The sequence below is a fragment of the Notolepis coatsorum genome (genome assembly GCF_963971535.1).
Source record: "Notolepis coatsorum genome assembly, chromosome: 14".
NCBI classification, from domain to species: Eukaryota; Metazoa; Chordata; class Actinopteri; order Aulopiformes; family Paralepididae; genus Notolepis; species Notolepis coatsorum.
In genome coordinates, this window is record NC_140178.1 from 76608838 (window position 1) to 76622489 (window position 13652).

The 13652-nt window shown below is 41.8% G+C and overlaps 1 protein-coding gene across 1 annotated transcript in view; it reads left to right on the forward strand.

The window, feature by feature from the left end:
- Positions 1 to 615: 615 nt before the first annotated feature.
- The window catches only part of pitpnc1a (phosphatidylinositol transfer protein cytoplasmic 1a), a gene marked incomplete at both ends in the record, with an annotated part of 359160 nt that continues 346123 nt past the window's right edge, over positions 616 to 13652 (forward strand). The window contains one exon of the mRNA XM_084329868.1: positions 616 to 663. Coding sequence (XP_084185994.1) covers positions 616 to 663 — 48 coding nt within the window. The remainder of the gene's footprint in view (positions 664 to 13652) is intronic.

The following is a 13652-nucleotide window of genomic DNA, read 5'->3' on the forward strand; positions in this document are numbered from 1 at the left end:
GCTGCGCATCCTGCCTGGACCACGCTGTCAGACGTGAAAAGATCTCAGACAAGGGCGACGACAAATATGATAGAATGACTGCGTTTTGCAAACATGCCTAAACTAATTGGGGGAAAAGTCGTTTGGTCTGAGCGGTCTGGCGCAAACGGGCTCTCGTTTTATGTAAATGCCTCGCCAAAATAACGGGGTTCTTTAGACCCGTGGAGAAAGTTTGGCAAAACGACAGCAAACTCAAAATACTCTTTAAACGGATTTCACTCGCTGCGTAATACATAGCTTATTGCTTGCGTCCCGGGTGCGTAGATCTCCACTCTCTCTCTCTCTCGTGGTACGCCAGCCCGCGTACTTTACAGGCTTGGCTGTTTCAGTGGGTTGGAGGCAAGCGCGTCTGTTTTATGACCATCATCCACGAGGCTGGAGCGCCTGGAGGAGCTGCTGCTGAGGAGGAGCTGAGATGAGAACCATTCTGATCTTTTGAAGAATTCCGTCGTCCGAGCCATCTTTCCCTCAACCAAATGATCGCTGACAAATTATTATTAACCTCCAAGACCGAAAGAGAACTTCGTTATAGCCTGCGCGTCTTCTGCTTATTGAGATAACTGTCAGAGGAGGACTATGTTGATGAAAGAATACAGGATCTGCATGCCACTCACAGTGGAGGAGGTAAGTTTATTGAATTTATCTCGCTTGCTTAGTTTTTTTCATCCGCTTTGCTTGTTTTGTATCCTTGCCTCCTGGCTTCCCACCACAACAACTATGGCTATACAATGCTTTGTAGCTCTGTAACGTGTGCGTTTTGTTGGGTTGTTGCTGTGGAGTGCGGAGTTGTTGGGATTGTAGTGCTCATCAGTACCTAAGGATGCACTTCCCATCAAAGCAGCAAACGGCTTTAGTGAACTATTACACAACAGCCGTGTGCCGCCGCGGCGTGGTGCTATTGCAGGCTGTTTGCTGCAAATTGGAAGTGATTTAGGAGGGAAGGCTTGTACTTATAGGCTATGCACCTGTCACTGTAGACCACACCATGTGGTGAGGTGAGAACCGTTTGTTCAATCCCTCTTGTTGTATCCATGTTACAATATAGAAAAGTGTGTGTGTGTGTGTGTGTGTGTGTGTGTGTGCGTGTGTGTGTGTGTGCGTGCGTGCGTGTGTGAGAGAGATAGTGTATCTGTCGTGAAGGTGCCTGGGGGGGGGGGGGGGGGGGGTGCAGTTACTCAGACCCAAGAGTCTTGTACTACTACTATACCCAGTGTACCGTAATGGTGTTGCTCAGAGTCAAGTCCCAGTGTACTATAATTGTGTGTATTGGTGTTGTGTCATCTCGCACTGCAGGGAACGATACTGTGTCCTGCACTCAGTGCTGAGCTGCAAAGTACTATTGAATAGGAATGTTTGTAATTAGAGGATTTCTGCTACGCTGGCTCCTCTCCCCTTTCTGTCGCATAAAATGGATAATTATGCTAAATGAACGGAGCTCCACAATTGAGGCTCTGAACTTTGCATCTGTGCATTATTTTGAAAATTGTGTTTCATTGGTTGGTGTAGCGTTGTGTTCACCCATTTTCATCTATCTATCTATCTATCTATCTATCTATCTATCTATCTATCTATCTATCTATCTATCTATCTATCTATCTATCTATCTATCTATCTATCTATCTATCTATCTATCTATCTATTCTAAGGCAAGGTTCAAATGTCAGTCCCCTAATGTTGCATTCCATTCCAATGTTCCTGAGCAAAAGCAACAGATGCTCAACGTTTATTGCAGGTGCCCCATGGGCCTTCGGCTTCATTTAATCCATCTAAAGCATTTATCAGAATGAGGATCTTCCTTTTATTTTTTTTCTCTCCTTCGGCAGAATACACACATGGATAAGTGTGTTTCCATAGCGCGTGGTTTACAGGGCGAAAGCCATTAGATGGTATTTCAGATGTGGTTTGCACAGGCACAAGCCTGAAGCCTATTTATAGTTCAGCCCACGCAAGCTCGTTGTCTTGTATTTTTAGGTTGAGTGGAGACTCAACTCCATTCATCCATGACCTCCCTTCACACTATAGTGGGAGGTACAGACGCATTCTAAATAGCCCCCTCTCCCTAAGCCCACCATCCTTATCCTGCTGGATCATTCTGCCCGAGGTATATATTCCTTGATACTAAAACGGATCTCTCAGAGTCTCGTGCATTGATAAATAACTACAGGGCTGTCACTTTATCATTGTTGTCTCACAACGTGGCCACTGCTGCACTGTTGACCACAACCCCAGGTAGCCTTGTTCCCCCCTCGCCTGGCTTATGACTGAAGATGCTGCTGTTGTCGTCCACTGCAACCTGATGCTGGTCTTGACGTGTTGATCTGTGTTGATAATAATACCCGAACGTTGGCTTTATTGATCTGTCATAAACTGGCCAGTGGCCAAAAGAACGGTTCCCTTCTAATGATCTTGAAGCCCAGCATGAAACAAATATGTGAATGTGAACACACGCATGCATGGTTATTTATGTCCACACAAATACACTAATAAATAATGCAATCAGATATTGAGAGAGAGAGACACACACACACACACACACACACACACACACACACACACACACACACACACACACACACACACAGAGGACTGTTAAATAATATGATATAATGCGCAAACATACTGCATCTGATGAATTTTCCAGAACTAGGAACAATAGGGCAATGAAGATAAACAACTATTGCATGCATATTCCAATAGCAGCGGCAGCAGATTCTATTTTGTGCTTTTCTAATGCAAACCAGTAGCAACAAATGTGATTTCCACAGTGAGGTGGTCTGCTTCATCGGCACTGGAAGAAAAACTCCCTACTGTACCTTCATCACTAGCCTAGGGCTGGGCGATATAACGATAACGATAAATATCGCGATATATTTTAATAATCGATATCGAATATCGAAATTAAAAAAAAATCGAAAAATCGTTTTTTTTTTTTATTTATTTTTTTCTATTTTTTATACCTGCAACAGGGCAGTTTTAAAACCAGAGACAGTGGACAGACTTGTCTTTCTTGCCTGCAACTTAAAGTAATGGCTTTGCTTGTCCAAATGACAATACTGACCTAATTCAGATTTCTTTTTCTCTTGTCCATTTATTTTGTTTGCTTTCTAATTTAAAATACATTTTGAAACCGTCTGTACACAGTAGGCTATGTGTGCTAGCAGAACTAGACTCCAGTCACGAGTCACAGTGCACATGTGCGGTGGTTTGTCCACCAAAAAAGCGCCAAAAGATCGAAAATAAACTAGCAGAGCCAGAACTGTTCAACTCCTCTGGAGCCACAGCCAGCAGAGAAGCCGGTTTACTTTAGCTTTTAAACCAGCTGCAGCCTGAGAACTGGAGTGTGAGGGGATGTAACACTAAAGATGGCGGCAATGACAAAGAATTGCTGCAAAATAAACTTACATCTGTTGTTAAAAAAAAAAAAAAAAAACGAAAAAAGGTTTTTTTCTTTTTTTTTTTAATTTTTTTTATACTTATAACAATTCGATAATTATCGATATCGAGAAATAAAATAAAATTATCATATCGTTATCGCGATATGATTTTTTTCCATATCGCCCAGCCCTACACTAGCCTCTGTGAAAGCCTGATGTATACCTACCACACAAGTGTACATGTTCAAGCTCAACCTTATTGACAGCAGGCTGCTCTGCTGGACACCTATAATGTCACTGCTTGCATGTATGTATACGTCTTAGGGGTGGGAATCACCAGTTTCATCATGATACGATACGATATCGATTCTTTGGACAACGATACGATATTTGCCGATATCACAAAGTCTCTCACGATACAATACGATACGATTAGATTCAGGTGCCTGCGATCGATATGAGATGATATCATATGCCCATTTAACACAATCAGTTATGCGACTCGCCACAGGATTTTCAAAATAAGAGTATCGATATGAATCGATCTTATTACATCGCATCGATCCGATGCGATCGTTGATAATTACATCGATGTATCGATCTGGATCGATGTATCGTCCCACCCCTAATACGTCTACATCTTATGTCAAGTGCAGTAGTATATAGGGTGGCCATTGCTTACATAACCCTCCGTAACATTCATGAATCATTATACATCTCTACCACCCGCCCGCAGTCCCTCCTCAGACAAACCGCCACACAGTCTCGTATTCTGATTGATTTTAGAATGTGATGTTTAGTGTTTTTTTCCGCACAAAGACAGTGCCGACAAGTCTCCAGGCGCCTCTGCTGTATCTATACCCAGAAGACCTCTGCTTCTCTGAAAATGTATCTTATTTGAAACAATGAAACTAATAAAAAAAAAAGTGTCTCTTGTTAAGATTCAACATTGAAACTAATTAAAAAATTGTCTCTTCTTAACCCTTTCACTACTACACCACAGAAGGTTAATAAGGATTCAACAATCAACATTGAAACAAATTTAAAAAGTGCCTCTTGGATTCAACATTGAAACTCATTTATAAAGTGCCTCTTGTTAATAAGGATTCAAGATTGAAACTCATTAAAATGTGTCCCTTGTTAATAAGGATTCAACATTGAAACTCATTAAAAAGTGTCTCTTGTTAATAAGGATTCAACATTGAAACTCATAAAAAAAGTGTTTTTTGTTAACACTTTGATTGCCTAAGGTTAAATTCATGATATACCATCCGTTGCCAGCTCTATTTAACATGGAGAAGTTCCCCTTCTTTGCAGGGCTATAACTTTTTAAATTCTATTGCTAGATTGCCATTATTAGGGCCCATTCAAGGTCCTATATGTATTGTTCATGGTGTAGCAATGTTAAACTTTTTCATTCACATATTCATACTAAAATATGATCTAAAGTATAAGTATGTTTTCATCTCTTTCTGCAGCTTTCTCCAGAACGTGATTTATAGCCCCAAATGCATTATATTGATGATGAAATACAGTTTGGTAGGAATCTGTGCGAGATCAAAAATTTCAATTGGACGTACTTCTAGAAGTTTCTACGTATCATCTGATGTTGACCGGATGGGCGGGGGATCGTTTATTATTCCGTGGGCAACGTTATATCATTCATCTAATGTGGGTCAAATGTTCATCATAGCAGTTAGTGTCGAACACGGTAATATTACACGCTAAAACTCACCCCAGTCTCCGCGGGCCGTTGGGCGATCAGCGTGGGGTAGACAGTTTTCCATTATGGGATGTTGAAATACAACATATGTGTAAAGAAACAACATATTCCGATTGGAAGGACTCCCATCTCCTCCTTCCTGCTCGCGCCTCACACAGGGCTGAGCTGTGCACGGCTTTGCTCTCACTCGAGTGAGGAGGAATGGAAGACCGCTGGTTCTCCAACATACAGCGGTGTGCTCTTCAGAATGTACCGGGAGTAGGGGTGTAACGGTACACAAAATCCACGGTTCGGTACGTACCTCGGTTTTGAAGTCACGGTTCGGTATTTTTTCGGTACAGTGGGGCACAAAAAAAATTGCTTTTCATTTATCTATTTATTTAACTGTATTAAACAATATAAAACGAATTGGCCATAATTGACTGAGCTGAGGTTGATCACATGATGTACTCGAGTACTCGTGGAGGAAAACGCTGTACAAAATAAACGTCTTTTCCGGTGTTTTAGACTTTTATTTTGAAGCCCACCGACCGGAGCTTTTCCGGTGTTTTAGACTTTTATTTTGAAGCCCACCGACCAGAGCGGAAGTATTGTTGTTATTATCCTAGCTGCCTAGCAGAACGTATTGAGCGGACAACTTGTCTCGTCCGGTTCTGTGTTTTTGAGCTAATGATAAAACAAATGTTGATTGTTGGTGAACAACTAACTTTAGGTTAGTTTTAACGTTAGCTACTAACGTTAGATGCAGCTACTACAGGCAATCAACGATGAGGAGGAAGCGTCAAAGCCGTATAGAATAGCCCTGTGTGCGTACTTAGGCACGACTCGAAACTACCTGTTATAATAAATGTATTCATGTTTAACTTGTCCCCGTGTCCAGTCCTTTGACTAGCCCCACCCGTTCATTGTAAACAATGATGCATGTAATTGTATTAACGTTATTGTGTGTTGTAGGCAGCTATGCTATACATTGTATTTCGTTTGTTAGCTATTTAGCTATTATTGAATAGCATCAACGACGCTAGATCTTTAATCTTTATTTAGCAGTCCAGTTTCTCCGGGCAGTAGCGAGTAACTACTTGGGTCTAAAAATAGCTAGCCTACACTACAAATAACGCTACTTGGTTAAAAGGAGCAACACTATTGAGAAATGTAGTTAACAGGGGAGGAAATTAGGCCACTTTACTCGCCAATTGCGAGTATTTTTTACGTTTGGCGAGTAATTCATGAAGAGCACTCGCCAGTCTGGCGAGTACTAGTAATTACAAAAACAAAAAAATCATTCTGCAATCTGCTGATTCGCTCACTGGCACAAACCGAACTCTGACTCCCCCCTTGATTCCTCCCATTTGCGCCACATAATAATCAGACCATAACCAATGAACATCATCGTTGTACAGATGCGCTCTAAGCTCCTCCAATGAACACTCGTTTTCTAGAAGACGCCGCCCATCTAGCGGAAGTGGACAGACCACTGCGCGCAGACCTACAAACTCCTGCCACCGGCAGCCGGCTTGACAACGTAGACAAACTTACAAAAACACATCAGTGGATGAAAATAATTGCATGTAGAGTCGTCGCTTTCGGATATCAGTGCGGTCTGACATGGGGGCGAACAACAGCACGCGACGCGTCTCCTTCGAGTCGGATGAGAATGACCAGCATTAGCCGGCTAGCTACCTAGCATGTAACAAGCTACCATAACGCGCATTCAACATAGTGGACTATACTGAGCGGCTTTGCTTAAATGCAGCCGAGTGACATTTTATTATTACCGAGTTTCCCCCCATATCACCACTCGCCCATATGCCCTGATGTTGTCATATTTGGCATTCAGAATACACCTGCTGAACCCCTAGCGTTGTCGATTCGGTTCCAATGTATTGTCATCTTACAGCACAAGTACAGTACAACCAGAATACATTTGGCATACAACCAGAGTGCAAATGTAACAAGTCAAGTTCAAGTTGTTTTATTTAGCTATTACATTACAGTGAAATGCTTGGTTCTTTCACTGCCCAACTCAGTCCAACCTAAACCAGCCCTTATTAACAGATTGCAGAATGGGTACAGTACAGTACGGCTCAATACATGCAATTGTTAAGGGGATGCAGACCAGAGAAAGACTTTCGTCTTGTTTACATCAGGGTCCCCCATTTTCAATTTATCATTCAGTATAACCTAGACCAGCCCAACCCAGCATCTTTCACTGCCCAGTTCAGCCCAACCCAGTCCAGAATAGTTCCCTCTTTCATGTTAATATGTGATTTAATGATGTAATATTTTGAAGAGTAGAGACAGTGTGATTAATTTACTATGATTGAAAATCAATTTAGACGAAGACGTACAAAGAAGTAATTATCACAATTAGCGATTTTTTTTGTCTGGTAAAAAATCTATTTGGCTGGTAAAAAAAATCAGATACCAGCCAGTTGGCTGGTAAGCCAAAAAGTTAGTTTCCTCCCCTGGTAGTTAAGCTATGTGCTCACAGGAGCTCCCGTGCTGTGCTCTAGTAACGTCAGCGGCCCGCCTCCCCACACGTCCGGTTAGTTGTGCACGTTATATTAGGGCCGGGGGGATTTATGTTCTGCAAAAAAAGTTTCCATACCGTTGCAATCGCTCGGTGCACAGCCCGTACTGTACCGGAGGACCACATTGAGGCGGTACAGTACGTATCCGCGTACCGTTACACCCCTAACCGGGAGAAACGTTTACTGTACCCCGAAGCATTTTGGATAAAAGTATTCTGTACTTCTGTATGACAACAATGTATGCCTTTCAAATGTTAAATGATTAAATGATACACAGCTAAATCTACTGTACGCTCTCTCATCCTGCTTTCGCCAACGTCAGCGATGTGAAAGGCGAAGTGAACTCCAGCAGTAGCGCGCTTGCCGCTGCGGCTGCCGCGGGGGCGTGCCACGCGCGTCACGTGGCCGTCTCGGCCAATCAGGCCAACCCCGGAAATCAAATGCGTTGCGGAAGTGGTACACGCGGAGGGGCGCGCCCCCCCCCCCCCCTCCCCCTTTCATGCATTCATGATGAAACATAATACCGATAATCAAAATTTGATTTGAGAACAGTAGCTAGTCCAGGGAAGAAACGATAACGCATTTACTAGAATACACGTTACCGGCCATTGCGGAGCATTTTGGCAATGACACCAGACTGCCCTGAAACTACACTCATATTCACAACGGTATAAAATGGAAATGTATGGATGGAAAAATTATCTGTTTCTTGCATCTTGACCGGAAGAAACTCAATGACAATCGACCATATTATTAGATCCATAGCTATAATATATAACATAGCTTTAGGCCTGGAAACACAGCCATGTATCCCCATGTTAAAAGGCGCTGGCCTGGGGCGGCTACGTGGCGCAGTGAATGAATGAATGAATGAATGAATGCATTTTTATTCACACACACACACACGATACATTTTACATGCGAGTATCCTCATGTGATAACATGTCGCAAATTGTGTGCATGTGCCAGGTCTCCCAAGAAGCTATTTAAAGCTTTTGGAGGGAGCCTGAACACAGATACAAACAGAATATAACAAAACAATAACAAAATAAACAAAACAAAACAAACAAACAAAAACAAAACAAAAAACTACAACGTGGGTAGGTTTATACACCTACCTACTAACTGACATATAACAGAGATACATAATACAGACAATTTTATTCCTAAGTTATAATTTTAATTAGAGATATGATTTGAGCAGTTCCTCTTTCAATGATTTTTTAAAGGTTTTAAAGGTATTAGTCATTTTTAGATTTTCATCAAGCTTGTTCCAGATCTGTGGACCCCTGCATGCTATGCTTAGGCTAGCACAATTTAGCCTTCTCCTCTTGCCAGATATAAGATGCTTGTTTCTTGTGTTGTGGATGTGCAGTGGTTGGCAGACTGGGATAAGCTCAGACAGTCTGTGATTCATGTTGTTGACAACTTGATACATAATTGATGCGTTTTGATGAATGTTAAATTCAGCGAGCCTCAGGAGACCAAAGCGATGGAAAAGAGGCTTTGAGGGCGCTCGATACCCGGACCATGACAGCACTCGTAGTACCCTCTTGAGGTTGCGAGTGGGCAAGGCGCTCGCAACGAATGCTGGAGACTAGGCTCGAACAGGATGCCTCCTGTTCGAGCCCCGCTCTCCACATTGCTTTCAGTTTAGCTGGTCGTCCACAGTAATACACATTGGCCGTATTACGGGGAGGGAAACTGAAGGGTGGGGATCGGGCGTTGTGGACAGTGACTCCTACAGGTCGGTTGGTGCGCCTGCGCAGTAGAATCAAGAAGCGACGGGGCCCCTCCAAAGCCCAGACCCCGACGCTGAAAGATCGAGCCGCGCAGGTGAAAAGATGCGACGGCTGTTACCTCGAGTATCGGAGGGGACTCGTGCTATGTATGACTTAGTCCACATTGTAGCCGGCTTGTGGGAGGCAAAAAACAACGTTCAAAGACAGGGGAGGGTTGAATTGGACGATATGAAAAAATTGGGATGGGAGAAAAATAGAAAATGGGAGAAAAAGTGGATACAAAAAAAAAAGGGCGCTGGCCTTTCAAAAGTAACAGTAAACAGCACCATCTGGCGCTCAATGTGTTAAGACACGGCAATATGCAACTCTGGTTTCTTCCATCCAGTCTGTAAAATGTGGGTGTGAGAGTGGGGAGATGGTTGAGCCACGGCAGAGGTCTACTTTATTATAGTTTGATGTTATAGACTGAGCTCTTGATGAGAAACAGATCATTTTTGAGACACTGGAAACAGAAAATACCAGCATTTGTTTGCAATGCTAGCAGGAAGTAAGGAGTCTTAAAAATCACTCATAGCACAGTGCTCAGGGGAGGAAACTAACTTTTTGGCTTACCAGCCAACTGGCGAGTATCTGATTTTTTTTACCAGACAAACTGATTTTTTACCAGCCAAAAAAAATCGCTAATTGTGATAATTACTTCTTTGTATGTCTTCGTCTAAATTGATTTTCAATCATAGTAATAATCACACCGTGTCTCTACTCTTTAAAATATTTATTAGCATAAAACATTAATAACAGTCTCTACTCTTCACAATATTAGCATAACACATGGATCTATTCTGGACTGGGTTGGGCTGAACTGGGCAGTGAAAGATGCTGGGTTGGACTGGGTTGGGCAGTGAAAGAAAAAAACCGAAGTATGTTGTGAAGTGTATAGATAGATAGATGTGAAATGTATAGATGTAGCAGTACTGTCTATCTGTATGTCGTGTATGTCATACGTTATGATGAATTGAAAATGGGGGACCCTGATGTAAACAAGACGAAAGTCTTTCTCTGGTCTGCATCCCCTTAACAATTGTGTGTATTGAGCTGTACTGTATTGTACCCATTCTGCAATCTGTTAATAAAGTTTTCAATCAGTCAATCAAGTTAACTTTGAACCTCGGTTGTCAAGCCACGTCAATGTTGTGTATGCATCCGAGTGTTCACTGTGCCTTTAAGACGGCACGGTGGCCTTACGACAGTGCTGTGAAGTACCGTCAAGTGTTGTGGTAACGTCAGTTGGGTTGGTCTGCTGTTGTGCACTGGTTGAGCTCATACTGTAGATATGAGCTAGCCCCTTTCGTGACTGCGATGTGCAAGCCAGGGGCTTTTGAGCATGAAATAAAATGTCTAACCTTACGTCGTAGTCCGGTGCGCAATAGACTAACATACACCTCTGTAATTTAAATGGGTCCTTGCCTTGGACTCGAGAGTTGTACTAGGGTTGGATGCAGTTCCCCGTTGCTCAGTCTGTCTGTTTTCCATCTTCTGTGTTTAACGTTATCTGTTTACGAGTGCTTCCTTGACTGATGGCCAGTACCACGGGACTTTTATTCAACATTCTATATTTCCGCGGGTTGGCCAGTACTGCGGGAACTTTTATTAAACATTATATATGTCCGCGGGTTGGCCAGTACTGCGGGAACTTTTATTAAACATTATATGTCCGCGGGTCTTGTGCAGTGCTCTCGTGGCACTGTCAACTCGCCAGACTGGCGAGTGGTCTTCATGAATCACTCGCCAAACGTAAAAAATACTCGCATTTGGCGAGTAAAGTGGCCTAATTTCCTCCCCTGACAGTGCTGCTCGATTATTTGGGTAATTATGGAGATCACGATTATTTAACATGATTACTCATTGACTTTGGAAACATCATGCATTTATCGAACTTAATAAAAACATGTCTTTTTAACAGTGAATTGCGTTAAACTTTAATGGTGCTATAGATACAAATTTTATGTAGAGTAATCTTTTATTTATTTATTATTTTTTATTTTTTTACAAAAAAGAAACATTCACAGAACTTTTAGAAATGTGCGGAATATGAGTATTGCTTTCCCTCCCAAAAAACGATTTGATTAATGAATTTATTATTTAAAAATGTTTGGCGGGTTCAAAACTAATGTTGTTTACATGTTGCATGCATGTATCCCCTCCATACTTCCCATTTCCCCATGTGGAATGCACCTGATTGGATAAATGACATGCTGGTGCTCTAGTGCAAGATCTAGTGCCTGAATGTTATCTATACGCAGTGGTTCCCAAAGTCGGGGTCGCGACCCAAAGGTGGGCCGCGAGCAGCCACGGGTGGGCCGCGAGATGATTAAAAAAAAAAAAAAAAAAAAAAAAAATTATTTTTTTATTTAAATTTTTTTTGTCAGGCCACTGAACTTAGAAGCAGGCCAGGACAGTGTTTCTAGTTGTATTCTAAAATTCTATTCTATTGTATTCTAAAATGTGACTATATGGTTTTATATTAACTTAATAAATAAACAAAAACGAAAAATCTACTTATTTCAACGAACATTTCAAACTAAATAACAGATTATGCACATAAAACGCTGAAAACAACCGAAGCAACAATAGTATTTTAATGAGGCTATTATTATTATCATTATTATTTTGCAACAAGTTAGCCCTCTCATAAATAGCACATATAAATGAATAACTAACTTGAACTAACTTAATAGGATTGAAGTGATATTTGGCTTAAAAAATCGGTCGCCTGGCAAAAAAAAAAAAAAAAAAAAGCCCGACGATGTGCATTGGGCCGCGGCTCTCTGACGCCTTATTTTCTGGGCCCCGGCCTGAAAAGTTTGGGAACCCCTGATCTATAGCACCTTTAAATATAATTCAAAAGCAAAAACATGACCTGGCTCAAAGGCTTCATCTGGCTTAAAAAAATTACCTGGCTCAAAAATATTACTTGCCCAGCCCTACCATAGCACCTTCCAGACTGTTTTATAACACAATGAACTATATGTAATTGACATACTTATATGTAATATGTAATAGAGACTATTGACCTCCATCAGTACTGCTAATGTTAATAATTCAGCCTCCAATATTTCAGAGCACAATGACTTTCACCAGAAGTGCTAATGTTAATAATTCAGCCTCTAGTATTTAAATGGAAACAAACAAAAACAGATGCAATGGATGGACTGAAATTAGGCTACTCCTAATTTGTAACACATGAGGCTTCTTAAAAATGATGGAGTATCCCTTTCAGTTAATGTGGCAGTGGTTCAAGCAAGAGGTGAGACTGGTACGCTTTTTAATGACCGGTTGGTCTTTTATTACAAAACAAAATAGCAACCAAGACAAGCACCAACAAGGTCAAAACAAGTTGCTACAACATAAAAGTTCTTGGATAAACCAAAAACACAGATCGCAAACGTACTATGCCCAAAGGTAGCTCTCAAGATATCCAGCTTGAGAACCCCAACTGAAAACAAACCATTTAATACCATGGCCTACAATAAAGCAGACCTGGGTAAGTCTCCTCTTTGATGAGGTGACCCAGGTATGGCCTGTGCCTCATTAGTGGGCATTGGCAGCCTCTTGACTCACCAATTAGCCGACTGCCACTTGGTGAGTCAAGAGGTCCGCCCTCTCCCACAGTGAATTAGACTGTAACATTGGCTTGTACCCCAGTTGTTAGTCACATCGGATTAAGTCAGCACCTGATGATATCTCTATACAGATTTCAGCTCCACAATGCATATCACCACTCTTGTTTAGCACAGCACATGTAAGCAGTGCTGTGGTCACAGGCACAAAGACAAAGGCTGAAACAGTGCCAGCGAAGCACAATGTCAAATCAGGTGTATTATTAGATTAGATTCTCGAATAGTCAACTAATCGATCGAAAGGACTGCCAACCTCTTAGTTGAATGCAAAAAAATATATATATATATTATTATAATATAATATATATATATTTTATCATTCTTTCCAAAAGCAAAGAGGCCTAGAAGCGTGGCTAACGCTAATGGCGCGCATACCAGCGAGGCTAACTGGCGTTATTTTTTTCGGTAGCCACATTTTGTGGAGACGCTCTCTGATTGGCCACTTCATGTGACATGTGCGCCCAATCGTGTGACGCCTGTTTCTACACCGGTTAAGCTTAGGCACTCTTTCGAAGTTGGTTAAGGTTAGGGATGCCCCGATCAAATTTTTTGCCACCGATACCGAT